This window comes from Oncorhynchus tshawytscha, unplaced genomic scaffold, assembly GCF_018296145.1.
Source record: "Oncorhynchus tshawytscha isolate Ot180627B unplaced genomic scaffold, Otsh_v2.0 Un_contig_242_pilon_pilon, whole genome shotgun sequence".
Lineage (NCBI taxonomy): Eukaryota > Metazoa > Chordata > Actinopteri > Salmoniformes > Salmonidae > Oncorhynchus > Oncorhynchus tshawytscha.
Window position 1 is genome coordinate 19,610 of NW_024609593.1, and position 25,584 is coordinate 45,193.

General features: G+C 43.1%; 1 protein-coding gene across 2 annotated transcripts; it reads right to left on the reverse strand.

Moving 5' to 3' along the window:
* Window positions 1-4,968: 4,968 nt before the first annotated feature.
* LOC121838829 (F-box/LRR-repeat protein 18-like) lies at window positions 4,969-24,561 on the reverse strand. 2 transcript variants are annotated; one of them, XM_042316128.1, is made up of 7 exons: window positions 24,019-24,555; window positions 20,065-20,268; window positions 19,470-19,855; window positions 18,835-18,934; window positions 17,393-18,471; window positions 12,395-12,613; window positions 4,971-5,536 (listed from the first exon to the last, which is right to left on the reverse strand). In XM_042316128.1, exons 1-7 carry the CDS (start codon window positions 24,190-24,192, stop codon window positions 5,326-5,328), a joined length of 2,373 nt encoding a protein of 790 aa, XP_042172062.1. In that variant the 5' UTR covers window positions 24,193-24,555; the 3' UTR covers window positions 4,971-5,325. The 2 variants fall into 2 exon arrangements, with proteins under 2 accessions (XP_042172063.1, XP_042172062.1); XM_042316129.1 differs by lacking the exon at window positions 12,395-12,613 and having other exon boundaries at window positions 4,969-5,536; window positions 24,019-24,561.
* Between the last annotated feature and the right edge of the window lie 1,023 nt (window positions 24,562-25,584).

Consider the following 25,584-nt stretch of genomic DNA (forward strand, 5'->3'; position numbering starts at 1 on the left):
TGCTAGAGGCACGTCTCTCTCTCTCTCCCTGCTAGAGGCACGTCTCTCTCCCTCCCTGCTAGAGGCACGTCTCTCTCCCTCCCTGCTAGAGGCACGTCTCTCTCCCTCCCTGCTAGAGGCACGTCTCTCTCCCTCCCTGCTAGAGGCACGTCTCTCTCCCTCCCTGCTAGAGGCACGTGTCTCTCTCCCTCCCTGCTAGAGGCACGTGTCTCTCTCCCTCCCTGCTAGAGGCACGTGTCTCTCTCCCTCCCTGCTAGAGGCACGTGTCTCTCCCTCCCTGCTAGAGGCACGTCTCTCTCTCCCTCCCTGCTAGAGGCACGTCTCTCTCCCTCCCTGCTAGAGGCACGTGTCTCTCTCCCTCCCTGCTAGAGGCACGTCTCTCTCCCTCCCTGCTAGAGGCACCTCTCTCCATCCCTCCCTGCTAGAGGCACCTCTCTCCATCCCTCCCTGCTAGAGGCACCTCTCTCCATCCCTCCCTGCTAGAGGCACGTCTCTCTCCTCCCTGCTAGAGGCACGTCTCTCTCTCCCTCCCTGCTAGAGGCACGTCTCTCCCTCCCTGCTAGAGGCACGTCTCTCTCCCTCCCTGCTAGAGGCACGTCTCTCTCTCCCTGCTAGAGGCACGTCTCTCTCTCTCCCTGCTAGAGGCACCTCTCTCTCCCTCCCTGCTAGAGGCACGTCTCTCTCCCTCCCTGCTAGAGGCACGTCTCTCTCCCTCCCTGCTAGAGGCACCTCTCTCTCCCTCCCTGCTAGAGGCACGTCTCTCTCCCTCCCTGCTAGAGGCACTCTCTCTCTCCCTCCCTGCTAGAGGCACCTCTCTCTCTCCCTCCCTGCTAGAGGCACCTCTCTCTCCCTCCCTGCTAGAGGCACCCTCTCTCTCCCTCCCTGCTAGAGGCACCTCTCTCTCCCTCCCTGCTAGAGGCACCTCTCTCTCTCCCTCCCTGCTAGAGGCACGTCTCTCTCCCTCCCTGCTAGAGGCACTCTCTCTCTCCCTCCCTGCTAGAGGCACCTCTCTCTCCCTCCCTGCTAGAGGCACCTCTCTCTCTCCCTCCCTGCTAGAGGCACCTCTCTCTCTCCCTCCCTGCTAGAGGCACGTCCTCTCCCTCCCTGCTAGAGGCACGTCTCTCTCCCTCCCTGCTAGAGGCACTCTCTCTCCCTCCCTGCTAGAGGCACCTCTCTCTCTCCCTCCCTGCTAGAGGCACCTCTCTCTCCCTCCCTGCTAGAGGCACCTCTCTCTCTCCCTCCCTGCTAGAGGCACCTCTCTCTCTCCCTCCCTGCTAGAGGCACGTCTCTCTCTCCCTCCCTGCTAGAGGCACGTCTCTCTCTCCCTCCCTGCTAGAGGCACGTCTCTCTCTCCCTCCCTGCTAGAGGCACGTCTCTCTCTCCCTCCCTGCTAGAGGCACGTCTCTCTCTCCCTCCCTGCTAGAGGCACGTCTCTCTCTCCCTCCCTGCTAGAGGCACGTCTCTCTCTCCCTCCCTGCTAGAGGCACGTCTCTCTCCCTCCCTGCTAGAGGCACGTCTCTCTCTCCCTCCCTGCTAGAGGCACGTCTCTCTCCCTCCCTGCTAGAGGCACGTCTCTCTCCCTCCCTGCTAGAGGCACGTCTCTCTCCCTCCCTGCTAGAGGCACGTCTCTCTCCCTCCCTGCTAGAGGCACGTCTCTCTCCCTCCCTGCTAGAGGCACGTCTCTCTCCCTCCCTGCTAGAGGCACGTCTCTCTCCCCCCTGCTTAGAGGCACGTCTCTCTCCCCCTGCTAGAGGCACGTCTCTCTCCCCCTGCTAGAGGCACGTCTCTCTCCCCCTGCTAGAGGCACGTCTCTCTCCCCCTGCTAGAGGCACGTCTCTCTCCCCCTGCTAGAGGCACGTCTCTCCCCCTGCTAGAGGCACGTCTCTCTCCCCCTGCTAGAGGCACGTCTCTCCCCCCTGCTAGAGGCACGTCTCTCTCCCCCTGCTAGAGGCACGTCTCTCCCCCCTGCTAGAGGCACGTCTCTCTCCCCCTGCTAGAGGCACGTCTCTCTCCCCCTGCTAGAGGCACCTCTCTCTCCCCCTGCTAGAGGCACGTCTCTCTCCCCCTGCTAGAGGCACGTCTCTCTCCCCCTGCTAGAGGCACCTCTCTCTCCCCCCTGCTAGAGGCACCTCTCTCTCCCCCTGCTAGAGGCACCTCTCTCCCCCCTGCTAGAGGCACCTCTCTCTCCCCCTGCTAGAGGCACCTCTCTCCCCCCTGCTAGAGGCACGTCTCTCCCCCTGCTAGAGGCACCTCTCTCCCCCCTGCTAGAGGCTCTCTCTCTCCCCCCCTGCTAGAGGCACCCTCTCTCCCCCTGCTAGAGGCACCTCTCCCCCTGCTAGAGGCACCTCTCTCTCCCCCTGCTAGAGGCACCTCTCTCTCTCCCCCTGCTAGAGGCACTCTCTCCCCCTGCTAGAGGCACCTCTCTCTCCCCCTGCTAGAGGCACCTCTCTCCCCCTGCTAGAGGCACCTCTCTCTCTCCCCCCTGCTAGAGGCACCTCTCTCTCCCCCTGCTAGAGGCACCTCTCTCTCCCCCTGCTAGAGGCACCCTCTCTCCCCCTGCTAGAGGCACTCTCTCCCCCTGCTAGAGGCACCTCTCCCCCTGCTAGAGGCACCTCTCTCTCCCCCCTGCTAGAGGCACCTCTCTCTCCCCCTGCTAGAGGCACGTCTCTCTCCCCTGCTAGAGGCACCTCTCTCTCCCCCTGCTAGAGGCACGTCTCTCTCTCCCCCCTGCTAGAGGCACCTCTCTCTCCCCCTGCTAGAGGCACCTCTCTCTCTCCCCCTGCTAGAGGCACCTCTCTCCCCCTGCTAGAGGCACCTCTCTCCCCCCTGCTAGAGGCACCTCTCTCCCCTGCTAGAGGCACTCTCTCTCCCCCTGCTAGAGGCACCTCTCTCTCCCCCTGCTAGAGGCACCTCTCTCCCCCTGCTAGAGGCACCTCTCTCTCCCCCTGCTAGAGGCACCTCTCTCTCCCCCTGCTAGAGGCACCTCTCTCCCCCCTGCTAGAGGCACCTCTCCCCCTGCTAGAGGCACCTCTCTCTCCCCCTGCTAGAGGCACGTCTCTCCCCCTGCTAGAGGCACGTCTCTCTCCCCCTGCTAGAGGCACGTCTCCTCCCCCTGCTAGAGGCACGTCTCTCTCCCCCCCTGCTAGAGGCACGTCTCTCTCCCCCTGCTAGAGGCACGTCTCTCTCCCCCTGCTAGAGGCACGTCTCTCTCCCCCTGCTAGAGGCACCTCTCTCTCCCCCTGCTAGAGGCACCCTCTCTCCCCCTGCTAGAGGCACCTCTCTCTCCCCCCCTGCTAGAGGCACCTCTCTCCCCCTGCTAGAGGCACGTCTCTCTCCCCTGCTAGAGGCACCTCTCTCTCCCCCTGCTAGAGGCACCTCTCCCCCTGCTAGAGGCACGTCTCTCTCTCCCCCTGCTAGAGGCACGTCTCTCTCTCCCCCTGCTAGAGGCACCTCTCTCCCCCTGCTAGAGGCACCTCTCTCTCCCCCTGCTAGAGGCACCCTCTCTCCCCCTGCTAGAGGCACCTCTCTCTCCCCCCTGCTAGAGGCACCTCTCTCTCCCCCTGCTAGAGGCACCTCTCCCCCTGCTAGAGGCACCTCTCTCTCCCCCTGCTAGAGGCACCTCTCTCTCCCCCTGCTAGAGGCACCTCTCTCTCCCCCTGCTAGAGGCACCCTCTCTCCCCCTGCTAGAGGCACCTCTCTCTCCCCCCCTGCTAGAGGCACCTCTCTCTCCCCCTGCTAGAGGCACCTCTCTCTCCCCCTGCTAGAGGCACCTCTCTCCCCCTGCTAGAGGCACCTCTCTCCCCCTGCTAGAGGCACGTCTCTCTCCCCCTGCTAGAGGCACGTCTCTCCCCCCTGCTAGAGGCACGTCTCTCTCCCCCTGCTAGAGGCACGTCTCTCTCCCCCTGCTAGAGGCACGTCTCTCTCCCCCTGCTAGAGGCACGTCTCTCTCCCTCCCTGCTAGAGGCACGTCTCTCTCCCTCCCTGCTAGAGGCACGTCTCTCTCCCTCCCTGCTAGAGGCACGTCTCTCTCCCTCCCTGCTAGAGGCACGTCTCTCTCCCTCCCTGCTAGAGGCACGTCTCTCTCCCTCCCTGCTAGAGGCACGTCTCTCTCCCCCTGCTAGAGGCACGTCTCTCTCCCCCCTGCTAGAGGCACGTCTCTCTCCCCCCTGCTAGAGGCACGTCTCTCTCCCCCCTGCTAGAGGCACGTCTCTCTCCCCCTGCTAGAGGCACGTCTCTCTCTCCCCCTGCTAGAGGCACGTCTCTCTCCCCCTGCTAGAGGCACGTCTCTCTCCCCCTGCTAGAGGCACGTCTCTCTCTCCCTCCCTGCTAGAGGCACGTCTCTCTCTCCCTCCCTGCTAGAGGCACGTCTCTCTCCCTCCCTGCTAGAGGCACCTCTCTCTCCCTCCCTGCTAGAGGCACCTCTCTCTCTCCCTCCCTGCTAGAGGCACGTCTCTCTCTCCCTCCCTGCTTGAGGCACCTCTCTCTCTCCCTCCCTGCTAGAGGCACGTCTCTCTCCCTCCCTGCTAGAGGCACCTCTCTCTCCCTCCCTGCTAGAGGCACGTCTCTCTCCCTCCCTGCTAGAGGCACGTCTCTCTCCCTCCCTGCTAGAGGCACGTCTCTCTCCCTCCCTGCTAGAGGCACGTCTCTCTCCCTCCCTGCTAGAGGCACCTCTCTCTCCCTCCCTGCTAGAGGCACGTCTCTCTCCCTCCCTGCTAGAGGCACGTCTCTCTCTCTCCCTCCCTGCTAGAGGCACGTCTCTCTCTCCCTCCCTGCTAGAGGCACGTCTCTCTCTCCCTCCCTGCTAGAGGCACGTCTCTCTCCCTCCCTGCTAGAGGCACGTCTCTCTCTCCCCCTGCTAGAGGCACGTCTCTCTCTCCCTCCCTGCTAGAGGCACGTCTCTCTCTCTCCCTCCCTGCTAGAGGCACGTCTCTCTCCCTCCCTGCTAGAGGCACGTCTCTCTCTCTCCCTCCCTGCTAGAGGCACGTCTCTCTCCCTCCCTGCTAGAGGCACGTCTCTCTCTCTCCCTCCCTGCTAGAGGCACGTCTCTCTCCCTCCTCTCACACTTCATCGTCTTCGATAAATAAAGTAGTTTAAAAAATATGACTTTTCTTTTTTTCTCACTCAGATCGGGTCTGGATCCAACCATGTCGATATGGAACGGGTCTAGTTGTCCTCAGTCTCTATATTAAACAGAATAATTGATGCACTTCGGGTCCGGGTGGGACAGCCCCAGGTCCAGTTCGGAACAGGTCCAACTTTTTGAACCCGTGAAGACCTCTAATCTGAGGGGCTGTGATTGGCTAGATGCTTCTTCACTCTCTGGCATCACCATGGTGATGAGGGGCTCTGATTGGCTAGTTGCCTCTTTGCTCTCTGGTGTCCCAATTGTGACGAGGGCGGGGCCTGGGCAACGCGGCTTTGGAAGAGGGTCAGTTGATCGAGCAGTGGGAGGGGCATGTCTCTGATGACCAATGGAAGGTCTTCATGGAGCAGAGGGTAGATGACCACACTGAGGGCCGGACGCTCCACAGAGAACCTAGAGGAAGGAGAGGGCTTCATTATATAGAACAACCCTCATATAGAACTACCCTCAAATAGAACTATCAGTATATATAACTATCATCAAATATTTTTATTTTATTTTTATTTCACCTTTATTTAACCAGGTAGGCTAGTTGAGAACAAGTTCTCATTTGCAACTGCGACCTGGCCAAGATAAAGCATAGCAGTGTGAGCAGACAACACAGAGTTACACATGGAGTAAACAATTAACAAGTCAATAACACAGTAGAAAACAAAGGGGGAGTCTATATACAATGTGTGCAAAAGGCATGAGGAGGTACGAATAATTACAATTTTGCAGATTAACACTGGAGTGATAAATGATCAGATGGTCATGTACAGGTAGAGATATTGGTGTGCAAAAGAGCAGAAAAGTAAATAAATATAAACAGTATGGGGATGAGGTAGGTAAAAATGGGTGGGCTATTTACCGATAGACTATGTACAGCAGCAGCGATCGGTTAGCTGCTCAGATAGCTGATGTTTGAAGTTGGTGAGGGAGATAAAAGTCTCCAAATAGAACTATCATTATATAGAACTACCCTCAAATAGAACTATAATTATATATAACTATCATCAAATAGAACCACCCTCATATAGAACCACCCTCATATAGAACATATAGAACCACCCTCATATAGAACCACCCTCATATAGAACCACCCTCATATAGAACCACCCTCATATAGAACCACCCTCATATAGAACCACCCTCATATAGAACCACCCTCATATAGAACCACCCTCATATAGAACCACCCTCATATAGAACCACCCTCATATAGAACCACCCTCATATAGAACCACCCTCATATAGAACCACCCTCATATTGAACCACCCTCATATTGAACTACCCTCATATAGAACCACCCTCATATAGAACCACCCTCATATAGAACCACCCTCATATAGAACCACCCTCATATAGAACCACCCTCATATAGAACCACCCTCATATTGAACTACCCTCATATTGAACCACCCTCATATTGAACCACCCTCATATTGAACTACCCTCATATAGAACCACCCTCATATTGAACTACCCTCATATAGAACCACCCTCATATAGAACCACCCTCATATAGAACCACCCTCATATAGAACCACCCTCATATAGAACCACCCTCATATTGAACCACCCTCATATTGAACTACCCTCATATAGAACTACCCTCATATAGAACCACCCTCATATAGAACCACCCTCATATAGAACCACCCTCATATAGAACCACCCTCACATAGAACCACCCTCATATAGAACCACCCTCATATTGAACCACCCTCATATAGAACCACCCTCATATAGAACCACCCTCATATTGAACCACCCTCATATAGAACCACCCTCATATTGAACTACCCTCATATAGAACCACCCTCATATAGAACCACCCTCATATAGAACCACCCTCATATAGAACCACCCTCATATAGAACCACCCTCATATTGAACTACCCTCATATAGAACTATCCTCATATAGAACTACATAGAACTATCATTATATAGAACTACCATTATATTATCATTATATAGAACTATCATCATATAATTATTATATCGAATTATCCTCATATAGACCTATCATTATATAGAACTATCATTATATAGAACTATCATTATATAGAACTATAATTATATAGAATTATCCTCATATAGAACTATCATTATATAGAACTATCCTCATATAGAACTATCCTCATATAGAACTATCAGTATATAGAACTATCAGTATATAGAACTATCAGTATATAGAACTATCCTCATATAGAACTATCATTATATAGAACTATCATTATATAGAACTATCATTATATTATCATTATATAGAATTATCCTCATATAGAACTATCATTATATAGAACTATCATTATATAGAACTATCATTATATAGAACTATCCTCATATAGAACTATCTCATATAGAACTATCAGTATATAGAACTATCAGTATATAGAACTATCAGTATATAGAACTATCAGTATATAGAACTATCCTCATATAGAACTATCATTATATAGAACTATAATTATATAGAATTATCCTCATATAGAACTATCATTATATAGAACTATAATTATATAGAACTATCCTCATATAGAACTATCATTATATTATCATTATATAGAACTATAATTATATAGAATTATCCTCATATAGAACTATCATTATATAGAACTATCATTAAAAATAACTATCATTATATATAACTATCATTATATAGAATGATCCTCATATAGAACTATCATTATATAGAACTATCCTCATATAGAAATATCATCATATACACCTATCCTCATATAGAACTATCAGTATATATAACTATCAGTATATAGAACTATCAGTATATAGAACAACCCTCATATATAACTATCATTAAAAAGAACTATCATTATATAGAACAATACTCATATAGGACTATCCTCATATAGAACTAACCTCATATAGAACTATCAGTATATAGAACTATCATTATATAGAACTATCAGTATATATACCTATCCTCATATAGAACTTTCAGTATATAGAACTATCAGTATATAGAACTATCCTCATAGAGAACTATCATCATATAGAACTATCAGTATATAGAACTATCCTCATATAGAACTTTCAGTATATAGAACTATCAGTATATAGAACTATCATCATATAGAACTATCATCATATAGAACTATCATTATATATAACTATCCTTATATAGAACTATCATTATATAGAACTATCATTACATAGAACTATCAGTATATAGAACTATCATTACATAGAACTATCATTATATAGTACTATCCTGATATAGAACTATCAGTATATAGAACTATCATTACATAGAACTATCATTATATAGAACTATCCTCATATAGAAGTATCCTCATATAGAAGTATCCTCATATAGAAAAATCTTCACATTGCACTATCATTATGTAGAACTATCGTCATATAGAACTATCATTACATAGAACTCTCATTGTATAATCATTATATAATTATCCTCATATAGAACTATCATTTAGAAAAATCCTCATATAGAACTATCATTATATAATCATTATATAGAACTATCCTCATATAGAACTATCATTTAGAAAAATCCTCATATAGAACTATCCTCATATAATCCTTATATAGAACTATCCTCATATAATCCTTATATAGAACTATCGGTATATAGAACTATCCTCATATGATGAACTCTCCTCATATGATGAACTCTCCTCATATGATGAACTATCCTCATATGATGAACTATCCTCATATAGAACTATCCTCATAGAGAACTATCATCATATAGAACTATCAGTATATAGAACTATCCTCATATAGAACTTTCAGTATATAGAACTATCAGTATATAGAACTATCATCATATAGAACTATCATCATATAGAACTATCATCATATAGAACTATCATCATATAGAACTATCAGTATATAGAACTATCATCATAGATAACTATCATCATATAGAACTATCATCATATAGAACTATCATCATATAGAACTATCATCATATAGAACTATCCTCATATAGAACTATCAGTATATAGAACTATCAGTATATAGAACTATCATCATAGAGAACTATCATCATATAGACCTATCAGTATATAGAACTATCCTCATATAGAACTATCATCATATAGAACTATCCTCATATAGAACTATCAGTATATAGAACTATCAGTATATATAGAACTATCCTCATATAGAACTATCATCATATAGAACTATCATCATATAGAACTATCAGTATATAGAACTATCATCATATAGAACTATCATCATATAGAACTATCATCATATAGAACTATCATCATAGATAACTATCCTCATATAGAACTATCCTCATATAGAACTTTCAGTATATAGAACTATCATCATAGATAACTATCATCATAGATAACTATCCTCATATAGAACTATCCTCATATAGAACTATCCTCATATAGAACTATCCTCATATAGAACTATCCTCATATAGAACTATCCTCATATAGAACTATCCTCATATAGAACTATCAGTATATAGAACTATCATCATATAGAACTATCATCATATAGAACTATCATCATATAGAACTATCATCATATAGAACTATCAGTATATAGAACTATCATCATAGATAACTATCATCATATAGAACTATCATCATATAGAACTATCATCATATAGAACTATCATCATAGATAACTATCCTCATATAGAACTATCCTCATATAGAACTTTCAGTATATAGAACTATCATCATAGATAACTATCATCATAGATAACTATCCTCATATAGAACTATCCTCATATAGAACTATCCTCATATAGAACTATCCTCATATAATCATTATATAGAACTATCATTATATAGAACTACCAGTATATAGAACTATCATTGTATAGAGCTATCCTTATATAGAACTATCAGTATATAGAACTATCATTGTATAGAACTATCATTGTATAGAGCTATCCTTATATAGAACTATCCGTATATAGAACTATCAGTATATAGAACTATCATTGTATAGAACTATCATTGTATAGAGCTATCCTTATATAGAACTATCATTGTATAGAACTATCATTGTAAAGAACTATCATTGTATAGAACTATCCTTATATAGAACTATCATTATATAGAACTATCATTGTATAGAACTATCATTGTATAGAACTATCATTATATAGAACTATCCTACCATTGATGTCATCCTTTTCTGTTGAGAGAACTTGACAGGCAGACTCCCCACCGGTCAGACAGAGAGACAGACAGACTCCCCACCGGCCGGACAGAGAGAGAGACAGACAGACTCCCCACCGGTCAGACAGAGAGACAGACAGACTCCCCACCGGTCAGACAGACTCCCCACCAGTCAGACAGAGAGACAGACAGACTCCCCACCAGTCAGACAGAGAGACAGACAGACTCCCACCGGCCAGACAGAGAGACAGACAGACTCCCCACCGGTCAGACAGAGAGACAGACAGACTCCCCACCGGCCAGACAGAGAGACAGACAGACTCCCCACCGGCCGGACAGAGAGAGAGACAGACAGACTCCCCACCGGTCAGACAGAGAGACAGACAGACTCCCCACCGGTCAGACAGAGAGACAGACAGACTCCCCACCGGTCAGACAGACTCCCCACCAGTCAGACAGAGAGACAGACTCCCTACCAGTCAGAGACAGACTCCCCGGTCAGACAGAGAGACAGACTCACCGGTCAGACAGAGAGACAGACTCACCGGTCAGACAGAGAGACAGACTCACCGGTCAGACAGAGAGACAGACTCACCGGTCAGACAGAGAGACAGACTCACCGGTCAGACAGAGAGACAGACTCACCGGTCAGACAGAGAGACAGACTCCCGGTCAGACAGAGAGACAGACTCACCGGTCAGACAGAGAGACAGACTCCCCACCGGTCAGACAGAGAGACAGACTCCCCACCGGTCAGACAGAGAGACAGACTCCCCACCGGTCAGACAGAGAGACAGACTCCCCACCGGTCAGACAGAGAGACAGACTCCCCACCGGTCAGACAGAGAGACAGACTCCCCACCGGTCAGACAGAGAGACAGACTCCCCACCGGTCAGACAGAGAGACAGACTCCCCACCGGTCAGACAGAGAGACAGACTCCCCACCGGTCAGACAGAGAGACAGACTCCCCACCGGTCAGACAGAGAGACAGACTCCCCACCGGTCAGACAGAGAGACAGACTCACCGGTCAGACAGAGAGACAGACTCACCGGTCAGACAGAGAGACAGACTCACCGGTCAGACAGAGAGACAGACTCCCCAGTCAGACAGAGAGACAGACTCCCACCGGTCAGACAGAGAGACAGACTCCCCACCGGTCAGACAGAGAGACAGACTCACCGGTCAGACAGAGAGACAGACTCCCCACCGGTCAGACAGAGAGACAGACTCCCCACCGGTCAGACAGAGAGACAGACTCCCCACCGGTCAGACAGAGAGACAGACTCCCCACCGGTCAGACAGAGAGACAGACTCCCCACCGGTCAGACAGAGAGACAGACTCCCCGGCCAGACAGAGAGACAGACTCACCGGCCAGACAGAGAGACAGACTCACCAGTCAGACAGAGAGACAGACTCACCGGTCAGACAGAGAGACAGACTCACCAGTCAGACAGAGAGACAGACTCACCGGCCAGACAGAGAGACAGACTCACCAGTCAGACAGAGAGACAGACTCACCAGTCAGACAGAGAGACAGACTCCCCACCGGTCAGACAGAGAGACAGACTCCCCACCGGTCAGACAGAGAGACAGACTCCCCACCGGTCAGACAGAGAGACAGACTCCCCACCGGTCAGACAGAGAGACAGACTCCCCACCGGTCAGACAGAGAGACAGACTCACCGGTCAGACAGAGACAGACTCACCGGTCAGACAGAGAGACAGACTCCCCAGTCAGACAGAGAGACAGACTCACCGGTCAGACAGAGAGACAGACTCCCCAGTCAGACAGAGAGACAGACTCCCCACCGGTCAGACAGAGAGACAGACTCCCCACCGGTCAGACAGAGAGACAGACTCCCCAGTCAGACAGAGAGACAGACTCCCCACCGGTCAGACAGAGAGACAGACTCAGACAGAGACCCACCGGTCAGACAGAGAGACAGACTCACCGGTCAGACAGAGAGACAGACTCCCTAGTCAGACAGAGAGACAGACTCACCGGTCAGACAGAGAGACAGACTCACCGGTCAGACAGAGAGACAGACTCACCGGTCAGACAGAGAGACAGACTCACCGGTCAGACAGAGAGACAGACTCACCTAGTCAGACAGAGAGACAGACTCACCGGTCTAGCAGTGTTTTCTGTAGCGTCCGACACGCCACCAGAGTTCCGCCCAAGAACATGTGACACACCATGACGTCACGGCAACACTCCATGAAGGTAACCACGGCAGCGGGGTGGAAGGTTCCGTTCCGCGAGATGAGACAGAGGCGGCGGAGACGAGAACAGCATGACAACGCCTCCCAGAATGCACCGTTACACACCAGGTAGGGCTGCTCCAACCTACCCACACACACATTATATACAGTACCAGTCAAAAGTTGACACACCTACTCATTCCAGTTTCAGTTTTATTTTTTTACTATTTTCTCATTGAAGAATAATAGTGAAGACAATGAAATAAACATATGGAATCATGTAGTAACCAAAAAAGTGTTAAACAAATCAAAATATATTTTATATTTGAGATTCTTAAAATATCCCCCCCACCCCCTTTGCCTTGAAGGCAGCGTTGCACACTCTTGGCATTCTCTCAACCAGCTTCATGAGGTAGTCACCTGGAATGCATTTCAGTTAACAGGTTTGCCTTATTAAAAGTTCACGTGGAATTTATTTCCTTCTTAATGCGTTTGAGCCAATCAGTTGTGTTGTGACAAGGTAGGGGCGGTATATATATATGTTTAAAATGTGTATCATGTGTATCATGTGTATAATGTATAAAGTATATATATATATAATGTATATAATGTATAAAGTATATATATATATAATGTATATAATGTATAAAGTATATATATATATAATGTATATAATGTATAAAGTATATATATATATAATGTATATAATGTATAAAGTATATATATATGTGTATATAATGTATAAAGTATATATATATATAATGTGTATAATATATATAGTATATATATATATAATGTGTATAATGTATATAAATGTGTATAATATATATATATGTGTATAATGTATATAAATGTGTATAACATATATATATGTGTATAATGTATATAAATGTGTATAATATATATACATGTGTATAATGTATATAAATGTGTATAATATATATAATGTGTATAATGTATAAAGTATATATATATATAATGTGTATAATGTATAAAGTATATATATATATAATGTGTATAATGTATATAGTATATATATATATATAATGTGTATAATGTATATAGTATATATATATATATAATGTGTATAATGTATATAAATGTGTATATATATATACATGTGTATAATGTATATAAATGTGTACATATATATATGTGTATAATGTATATAAATGTGTATAACATATATAATGTGTATAATGTATAAAGTATATATATATATATAATGTGTATAATGTATAAAGTATATATATATATAATGTGTATAATGTATATAAATGTGTATAACATATATAATGTGTATAATGTATAAAGTATATATATATATAATGTGTATAATGTATATAAATGTGTATAATATATATAATGTGTATAATGTATAAAGTATATATATATATAATGTGTATAATGTATATAAATGTGTATAATATATATAATGTGTATAATGTATAAAGTATATAATATATATAATGTGTATAATGTATATAAAGTATAATATATATAATGTGTATAATGTATAAAGTATATATATATATAATGTGTATAATGTATAAAGTATATATATATATAATGTGTATAATGTATAAAGTATATATATATATAATGTGTATAATGTATATAAATGTGTATAACATATATACATGTGTATAATGTATATAATATATATATATATGTGTATATGTGTATAAAGTATATATATATATAATGTATATAATGTATGTATAATATATAATGTGTATAATGTATAAAGTATATATATATATAATGTGTATAATGTATAAAGTGTATATATATATATAATGTGTATAATGTATAAAGTATATATATATATATAATGTGTATAATGTATATAAATGTGTATAACATATATACATGTGTAAAATGTATATAAATGTGTATAACATATATACATGTGTATAATGTATATAAATGTGTATATAATGTTTATAAAGTATATGTATATATATATATATATATAATGCATATAATGTGTATGATGTATATAATGCATGTATATATAAAGTATTTAATGTATAAAATGTTTATAATGTATACATGTACACTACTGTTCTAAAGTTTAGGGTCACTTGGCACTTAGTCCTTTACAACATTAACAATGCCTACACTGTATTTTTGATCAATTTGATGTTATTTTAATGGACAAAAAAAATGTGCTTTTCTGTAGCTGCCAGTTGAGGACTTGTGAGGCGTCTGTTTCTCAAACGAGACACTAATGTACTTGTCCTCTTGCTCAGTTGTGCACCGGGGCCTCCCACTCCTCTTTAATGTGTATAATGTGTATAGCAATTTGTGGCTAATTAAGAACAGAAAGGCCTGTTGATATATAATGTATATAATAGTATATATAATGTACATAATAGTATATATATAATGTATAATGTATAATATATAATGTATATAATGTGTATAATGCGTGTATAATAGTATATATAATGTACATAATAGTATATATAATCTATATAATGTAAATGTAAATATATAATGTATATATAATGTGTATAATGTATGTACAATGTGTATAATAGTATATATAATAGTATATATCATGTATTTAATGTGTAGAAGTTTGTGGCTAATAAAAAACAGCAGTAAAGAACAGAAAGGCCTGTTGATGTATAATATATGTATAATGTATTAGAATATAATGTAAATATAATGTATTAGTATATAATGTAAATATAATGTATAATATATATAATGTCTTAGTATATAATGTATATATAATGTAAAATATATATAATGTATTAGTATATAATGTAAATATAATGTATAATATATATAATGTATAATATATATAATGTATTAGAATATAATGTATATATAATGTAAAATATATATAATGTATTAGTATATAATGTAAATATAATGTATAATATATATAATGTATAATATATATAATGTATTAGAATATATTTGTATATAATGTATATATAATGTATTAGTATATAATGTATAATATATATAATGTATTAGTATATAATGTATATATAATGTAAAATATATATAATGTATTAGAATATAATATATGTATTAGTATATAATGTAAATATAATGTATTAGTATATAATGTAAATATAATATATAATGTATTAGTATATAATGTAAATATAATGTATTAGTATATAATAAATATAATGTATTAGTATATAATGTAAATATAATGTATGTATATAAGTAAATATATGTATATATAATGTATTAGTATATAATGTAAATATAATGTATAATAGTATATAATGTAAATATATGTATATAGTATATAATGTATATAATGTATTAGTATATAATGTAAATATAATGTATTAGTATATAATGTAAATATAATGTGTATATAATGTATTAGTATAAAATGTAAATAATGTATTAGTATATAATGTATATAATGTATTAGTATATAATGTAAATATAATGTATTAGTATATAATGTATATAATGTAAATATAATGTATAATATATAATAGTGTGTATATAATGTATTAGTATAGTATATAATGTAAATATATCACCGTATGTATTAGTATATAATGTAATATAAATGTATTAGTATAAAATGTAAATATAATGTATTAGTATATAATGTAAATATAATGTATTAGTATATAATGTAAATATAATGTATTAGTATATATGTGTATATAATGTAAATATAATGTATATATAATGTATTAGTATATAATGTAAATATAATGTATTAGTATATAATGTATATAATGTGTATATAATGTATATATATATGTAAATATAATGTGTATATAATGTATTAGTATATAATGTAAATATAATGTATTAGTATATAATGTAAATATATAATGTATTAGTATATAATGTAAATATAATGTATTAGTATATAATGTAAAATATAATGTATTAGTATATAATGTAAAATATAATGTAAATATAATGTATAGTATATAATGTATTAGAATATAATGTATATATAATGTAAATATAATGTATTAGTATATAATGTAAATATAATGTGTATATAATGTATTAGTATATAATGTAAATATATAATGTAAATATAATGTGTATATAATAACATATATAATGTGTATAATGTATATAATAGCATATATAATGTGTATAATGTATATATAATGTATATAATAGCATATATAATGTGTATAATGTATGTATATAATGTATATAATAGCATATATAATGTGTATAATGTATATAATAGCATATATAATGTGTATAATGTATATATAATGTATATAATAGCATATATAATGTGTATAATGTATATATAATGTATATAATGTCTATGTATATATAATGTGTAAAATGTATTTTGTGTATAATGAATATAATAGTATATATAATGTATATAAATAATGTATATACTGTGTATATAATGTATATAATGTATAAAACAGTTTGTAGCTAGTAAAGAACAGAAAGGCCTGTTGATGTAAATATATATAATGAATATTATAATATTGTAGTAATATAATATTATAATACTTGGGTGCAGTTCCTCAGTGTGTATGTAGTCTCACCGTAGCTGTGTGAGCTGGGTGCAGTTCCTCAGTGTGTATGTAGTCTCACCGTAGCTGTGTGAGCTGGGTGCAGTTCCTCAGTGTGTGTATGTAGTCTCACCGTAGCTGTGTGAGCTGGGTGCAGTTCCTCAGTGTGTATGTAGTCTCACCGTAGCTGTGTGAGCTGGGTGCAGTTCCTCAGTGTGTATGTAGTCTCACTGTAGCTGTGTGAGCTGGGTGCAGTTCCTCAGTGTGTATGTAGTCTCACTGTAGCTGTGTGACCTGGGTGCAGTTCCTCAGTGTGTGTATGTAGTCTCACCGTAGCTGTGTGAGCTGGGTGCAGTTCCTCAGTGTGTATGTAGTCTCACTGTAGCTGTGTGACCTGGGTGCAGTTCCTCAGTGTGTGTATGTAGTCTCACCGTAGCTGTGTGAGCTGGGTGCAGTTCCTCAGTGTGTCCAGCAGGGCGGCGCTGTAGTTCCAGGTCTTTAAGGACCCCAGGTTGGCCAGAGATAATGCCTGAAGGTCCCGGCAGTGCTCAGCCACCTGTACCAGCCCAGTCCCCTTCAGGACCCCGGCAGCCCCGCCAGCGTCAGCCTCCGCAGCCCCGGAACCCCGGAGAGCCGCAACGTGCGCGTCCCCCACCCCGCGAGCGTTCACACACGTCCTCTGATCCACACACACCCTGGCACAGGGCTCAAGACGCGGCAGGGCAGAGATGAAGCCCGGTCCTGTTATCTCCAGAACCTCCAGACAGGGGCAGCCGGCCAGCAGGGTACCCAGCCCAGAGGTGCCCTCCCTGGGGAGAGAGTCCCCGGAGCCTGGCCTGTAGGTCTGGAGCCCCACGCGGGACGGCTTCCTCAGTCCCAGCAGCAGAGAGGAGGGGGAGGGGGAAGGGGACGGTGTGTGTGAACCGTCCGACAGGGCGCACGCGGGCAGCGCCAGAGACCGGAGGTGTGTGAGTTTGGACAGGCTGGTACACAGGTGTGTGTTGGCCTCCAGCCCAGGTGTGTGTGCGTTGTCATGGTGATAGTGTGTGTGTAACAGGTTGAGGTGTGACAGATTGGGACAGCAAATAACCAACCGGCTCATCGCCTCGGCAACAAGCTCCTCCTCTCCCCGCGCTCTACTGCACTCTGGATAATTGGAGGTGTGGCCTATACCACTAAGATTCAGGCTGACCAATCGCGTTGAGTCTCTCACTCCAGTGCCAGTCAGCGATTGGATGACAGTTTGTCGTAACGTGGGGCAACGGGAGAAGTTCAAGTGCTTGGGAGCGTTGCTAAGAAGGACCCGTCCTAGCGACGTGGCGTCCAACCAGGAGCGAGGCAACTGCAGGGCTTCCAGGTCGCCATGCTGAACGAGGCTATGGGCCAATGAGGACGCAGCAGGCCAGTGGGCGGGGTTCGGACCAGGAACTGAAACCAGGAAGGAGCGGAGACGCTCCGGAACACGAACACTGAACACAGCGAGGTAGAGGAGGAGTAGAGTCTGGTTCACCTACACACACACATTATAAACACACACACATACATTATAAACACACACACACATTATAAACACACACACACACATTATAAACACACACACATACATTATAAACACACACACATACACACACACACATTATAAACACACACACATACATTATAAAAACACACACACACACACACACATACATTATAAACACACACACACATTATAAACACACACACACACATTATAAAAACACACACACACACACACACACACATTATAAACACACACACACACACATTATAAACACACACACACACATTATAAACACACACACACACACACACATTATAAACACACACACATTATAAACACACCTGACCTTACCTCTCCAGGTGCCAGACAGGCAGTAAACTCCTCCAGCTGTTGGTAGTGAGGAACACTGCTCTGACCCATCATCAACTGGCAACACATACTGGTACCCTCCCCTACACACACACACACACACACACATACACACATTATAAAACACACACACATTATAAACACACACTATTAACACACACATTATAAACACACACACATTATAAACACACACACACACACACACTATTAACACACACATTATAAACACACACACACACACACTATTAACACACACACACATTATAAACACACACACACATTATAAACACACACACACATTATAAAACACACACACACACACACTATAAACACACACATTATAAACACACACTATTAACACACACACTATAAACACACACACTATAAACACACACACGCTCACACACAATAAACACACACACACAAACACACACACACTCACAATAAACACACACACACACACAATAAACACACACACACACACAATAAACACACACACAATAAACACACACACACACAATAAAACACACACACACACACACACACAATAAACACACACACACACACACACACACACACACAGTCAAACCAGAGAGGTTTCAGTTGAAAGGTGCCACCTGGTGACGTCAAGTATGTCCAGCTGCAGCTGCAGACTGAAGAGGCTGGAGCAGCAGGGAACGACCCCGTAACTCGGCGTCAGGACCGTCTGTCTCAGCTCCGACAGCCGAGACAGCGAATCACGGGCCTCCCCACTCAGCTGGGCGGAATCGAAGCCAGGCGATACGTCAAAAGCGAGAGATCGGAGGAGGGGGAGGGATGAGAGGAGGCGGGACAGACGCAGGGAGGTGACGCGACAACCTGATAGGTCCAGACGCACCAGGGAGCGACAGCGAATCAGGCGGTCGATGGTTGAACCCGACAGCCAATAGCAGCCGCTAAGGCTGAGGGACTGCACGTGATTGGATAGATGCTTCAGCACCTGGCGAATAGCGCCGTCATCTGCCTGAAGAGAGAAGTCAGAGAATTAAGATAAAATCATTTGTTGCAGTGTGTGTGTGTATGAGCGTGTGTGTGTGTATGAGCGTGTGTGTGTGTGTGAGCGTGTGTGTGTGTGTGTTACCGTGTATTCTTCAGACAGTGTGACCGTGGTCAGCAGTGTCTTGTCATAGCAGAGCGTGTGTGTGTGTGTGTGTGTGTGTGTGTGCGTGTTACCGTGTATTCTTCAGACAGTGTGACCGTGGTCAGCAGTGTCTTGTCATAGCAGAGCGTGTGTAGCTTGCGGCAGGTCCGGGAAACGTTATTCACAAGGTCAGAGGTCGAGACATAGCACAGGATACTTAACAAGATCTCATCGGAGAAGTCTGACATCCCGATCGACCCCGACACCACCCCTATCCCATCCTCTACACACACAGCCTGGGGAAGAAAAAAAAAGAGAGAGAGAGAGACAGAGAGAGAGAGAGAGAATGAGAGACACAGAATGAGAGAGAGAGAGAAGAGAATGAGAGAGAGAGAGAATGAGAGAGAGACAGAATGAGAGAGAGAGAGACAGAAAGAGAGAGAATGAGAGAGACACAGAAAGAGAGAGACACAGAATGAGAGAGAGACAGAATGAGAGAGAGACACAGAATGAGAGAGAGACACAGAATGAGAGAGAGACACAGAATGAGAGAGACACAGAATGAGAGAGACACAGAATGAGAGAGACACAGAATGAGAGAGAGACAGAATGAGAGAGACACAGAATGAGAGAGACACAGAATGAGAGAGACACAGAATGAGAGAGACACAGAATGAGAGAGACACAGAATGAGAGAGACAGAGAGAGAGGAGGGAGAGAGAGAGAGTGGAGGGAGAGAGAGAGAGACAGAATGAGAGACAGAATTACAGTTCTCCCTAGTATTCACTGACAGACTTGATGAGCTGTTTTGACTGGTTCCCTCTACCCTCTGAGGATATGTAGAATTTAAATCACTGATACGAGTTCCCTCTACCCTCTGAGGATATGTAGAATTTAAATCACTGAAGCAGGGCTCCCGACCGGCCGGTGTAGGCCGTGATTGGGAGTCCCATAGGGCGGCGACACAACGTCTTCCGGGTTCGGCCGGTGTAGGCCGTGATTGGGAGTCGCACAGGGCGGCGACACAACGTCTTCCGGGTTCGGCCGGTGTAGGCCGTGATTGGGAGTCCCACAGGGCGGCGACACAACGTCTTCCGGGTTCGGCCGGTGTAGGCCGTGATTGGGAGTCCCACAGGGCGGCGACACAACGTCTTCCGGGTTCGGCTGGTGTAGGCCGTCATTGTCAATAATCATTTGTTCTTAACTGTCTTGCCTAGTTAAATAAAGGTGAAATAAAAATGTTTTTAAATTCCCTGTATGTAGGATGTTATGTTATATTCAGAGGTAGACTGGCTCTGGCAGCCAAGTACTCAATCTAGACGTTTTTATTTGTTATTTAACCTTTATTTAACTAGGCAAGTCAGTTAAAGAACAAATTCTTATTTACAATGACGGTCTTGTTCAGGGGCAGAACGACAGATTTTTACCTTGTCAGCTCCGGGATTCAATCTAGCAACCTTTCGGTTACTGGCCCAACGCTCTAACCACTAGGCTACCTGCCTCCTGTACGCTCTAACCACTAGGCTACCTGCCTCCTCTACGCTCTAACCATTAGGCTACCTGCCTCCTCTACACTCTAACCACTAGGCTACCTGCCTCCTCTACACTCTAACCACTAGGCTACCTGCCTCCTCTACACTCTAACCACTAGGCTACCTGCCTCCTCTACACTCTAACCACTAGGCTACCTGCCTCCTCTACACTCTAACCACTAGGCTACCTGCCTCCTCTACACTCTAACCACTAGGCTACCTGCCTCCTCTACACTCTAACCACTAGGCTACCTGCCTCCTCTACACTCTAACCACTAGGCTACCTGCCTCCTCTACACTCTAACCACTAGGCTACCTGCCTCCTCTACACTCTAACCACTAGGCTACCTGCCTCCTCTACACTCTAACCACTAGGCTACCTGCCTCCTCTACACTCTAACCACTAGGCTACCTACCTCCTCTACACTCTAACCACTAGGCACCTGCCGCCCCAAAATCATTGGGGCTGAATACTTTCCAAAGGCACTGTATACTGTATGCTAGCTACTAGTCTTGATTAAATCAGGCTGTAATACACAAGTCTAGCTAGCCCGTGGTGTGACAGTTGGCTAGCTACTAGTCTTGATTAAATCAGGCTGTAAAAACAATTCATTGGTACATACAGCCTGACACTAATGCAATGTCATGTAAATGTTCCTTTCAAGCGAAGAGAATGATGAATAAAAATAAATGTAAAACATACAGGTTGTCTTTGTGGTTGTCCTTCAGCGGCTCGAAAGTTTTCACAAAATATCCACAGGAAAGTTTTGTTTACCCAACTTTTAGTTATTGTTATTGTTTACTTTTTTAGAGCCAAAACAAAAAACAAAAAGACAGCGTCTATAGAAAGTCTACACTTAAATATAGAAATGGTGGCGGCAGCATCATGTTATGGGTATGCTTGTCACCTGGGAAGTTTGTCAGGAACAAAAGAAATGAACAAAGCCCAGGTAAAAAAGTTAGAGCAAAACCCACTTCAGTCTTCTGAAAATCGAAACAATGTTGTTGTTTTTTATTCTGCAAGAACGGGCTTTCCAAAACATGTTGAGTGTTCCTGAGTTCTCAGTCCTGACAAATTTTCTCTTTTTTTTTTTTACATCTGAGACAAGGTTTGAATTTCGCTGAATTGGAACCCTGAATATGAGTCTAATATGGCCCAACATCAAGCAAGTCCCCTCAGCAATGTCCCAACATCTATGTTCCTACATCTAGTGGAAAGCCTTCCCAGAAGAGAGGAGGCTGTTATAGAGCAATGTTCCTACATCTAGTGGAAAGTTCCCAGAAGAGTGGAGGCAGCAATGTTCCTACATCTAGTGGAAAGCCTTCCCAGAAGAGTGGAGGCTGTTATAGCAGCAATGTTCCAACATCTAGTGGAAAGCCTTCTGTTATAGCCAGAAGAGTGGAGGCTGTTATAGCAGCAAACATCTAGTGGAAAGCCTTCCCAGAAGAGTGGAGGCTGTTATAGCAGCAATGTCCCAACATCTAGTGGAAAGCCTTCACAGAAGAAAGTGGAGGCTGTTATAGCAGCAATGTTCCTACATCTAGTGGAAAGCCTTCCCAGAAGAGTGGAGGCTGTTATAGCAGCAATGTTCCTACATCTAGTGGAAAGCCTTCCCAGAAGAGTGGAGGCTGTTATAGCAGCAATGTTCCTACATCTGGAAAGTCCCAGAAGAGGAAGCCTTCCCAGAAGAGAGGAGGCTGTTATAGCAGCAATGTTCCAACATCTAGTGGAAAGCCTTCCCAGGAGAGTGGAGGCTGTTATAGCAGCAATGTTCCAACATCTAGTGGAAAGCCTTCCCAGAAGAGAGGAGGCTGTTATACCAACTCCACATTAATGCCCATCCGAGCAGAGTGGAGGCTGTTATACCAACTCCACATTAATGCCCCACTAGTGGAGCAGAGTGGAGGCTGTTATAGCAAGGGGGACCAACTCCACATTAATGCCCATCGACGAGCAGAGTGGAGGCTGTTATACCAACTCCACATTATGCCCATCGACGAGCAGAGTGGAGGCTGTTATCAAAGGGGACCAACTCCACATTAATGCCCATCGACGAGCAGAGTGGAGGCTGTTATACCAACTCCACATTAATGCCCATCGACGAGCAGAGTGGAGGCTGTTATAGCAAGGGGGACCAACTCCACATTAATGCCCATCGACGAGCAGAGTGGAGGCTGTCCACCAACTCCACATTTTCGACGAGCAGGTGTCCACATACTTTTAGTCATGTAATATACCTACCAGATCAGATCTCTATTAAGGAACATTTTCATGTGTCGTTTTAGACTGTAACTAACTTATACATTAAACATGAATTGCGTATTACCAGCCTGATTAAGCCGAATAGCCAGTTACCGGCTATCAAAAGCACACTTTCACCCAAATATCATCAAATATTTATAAATATATCAAATATTTATTTCCATTTGACAGCTAACAAGCTAACACCGGTAGACAGCTAACAGTAAACTAGCTCGTTTTTACTAACGTTACGCTGGTTTATTCTAACCAACCTGTACAATTTGATTGTCCATATCTTCATCCAATACTCTTCCGTTAACAGACGAAGTCATAGTTTTTTTGTGTGTGTTTTTAATCAGTGCATGTCTACCAGCAGAGAACTTCATGTGACTGGAACGACCGGAAGTAAAACGCTGCGTTTCACCGGAACATTGAGGACGGAACATTTTCCGGAAGTCACACCTACAAAGTCTTCCCCAGAGAGGGTTGTCTTCCCTATAAAAAAAAACGAATGTAATTTCACTCCAAAATGGTTCATACTAGCTAATAAAATAAATAAATGATTTCAATTCTCCTTTAGGGCCTCAATTGGCAATTATTGTTGATGTTTTCATTATGGGAAACAAGTTCCTATTTAAGAGGAAAGATCATATCTTGTCTGGCTTGCTCATTAGAGATGGAAAGGTGTGACATCTGTGAATCTATTATGTAGCCATTACAGGGTCTGTGACAGAATGGGGATCGCCAGTGACGCAGTTTCAACTGTTCTGCCTTATTATTCGACCATGCTGGTCATTTATGAACATTTGAACATCTTCCTAGGTTTTGGCCTTTCTAGGGAGTTTTTCCTAGCCACCGTGCTTCTACACCTGCATTGCTTGCTGTTTGGGGTTTTAGGCTGGGTTTCTGTACAGCACTTTGAGATATCAGCTAATGTACGAAGGGCTATATATATAATTTGATGGCAGGTCCCTGTTTTGAGCCCCACATGTGGGTTTTTTTTTTTTTTGGGGGCTTGCCTGTTTTGCCATTAATACATGTCACATATCAGTTTGCAAACAATGTAAAAATAATATAGAGTTAAAGCCACCTACAAACATGGTCTCTTTTTTGTTTTCTAGAGTAAGGCAGCTCCAAAATGCAGGTGTTTCAGCTCAGTGCTTTCTGTGGTAGTGGGGAAAGCCAGAAAAATAGGAACATTGCACTGTAATTGGCTCAGTGTTGTGTCACTCATGGAGTCCAAGGGTTAGAGCTCAAATTCAAGCCCCTTGGGTGCTGCCATAGAGTTACATTGGGAGTGCCCATCCAAGAAGGCTCCGGGTCATTGGCCACAGATAAAATGACATCAAATCACGTTAAACTACAGTAGCTTTGATTGGACGGATGTCAGACTTTCACCACCTCAGCAGTTATCATTATGAAGGCGACAATCTACTGGCAAATCCTTGTCATAAGATACATGAGAACTTATAGATAAAATGTATCGGTGCTCATCGACCATTAACATTACACAAGTTGGAAATCGCAAAATTCAACAAGGAGTGATTTGGAAGGAATCAGTAGCTAACTGCAAGCATTAGCCTGCTAGTCAAGTCTAAGAATAAGGGTCTCTTTTCCTATTATAAAATTAAACATTGGCCATGCTATTAATGAATATATTTTTTTTTAAATTTAACTAGGCAAGTCAGTTAAGAACAAATTCTTATTTACAATGAAGGCCTACCCGGCCGACACTGGGCCAATTGTGCGCCACCCTATGGGACTCCCAATCTTGGTCTAATGTGATGCAGTCTGGATGATTTGAAGCATGATTTGTGCCACGTTCAAAACTGTTACCT

Excerpts from the sequence above, each read along its gene's own strand:
- LOC121838829 (XM_042316128.1), bottom strand. The coding sequence starts at position 24,192 with ATGTTCCGTCCTCAATGTTCCGGTGAAACGCAGCGTTTTACTTCCGGT. Across the intron at positions 12,614-17,392 it reads ACCCAGCTCACACAGCTACG|GTTGGAGCAGCCCTACCTGG; the intron begins GTGAGACTACAT and ends GTGTGTGGGTAG. Across the intron at positions 5,537-12,394 it reads CAGAAAACACTGCTAGACCG|GTTCTCTGTGGAGCGTCCGG; the intron begins GTGAGTCTGTCT and ends TCCTTCCTCTAG.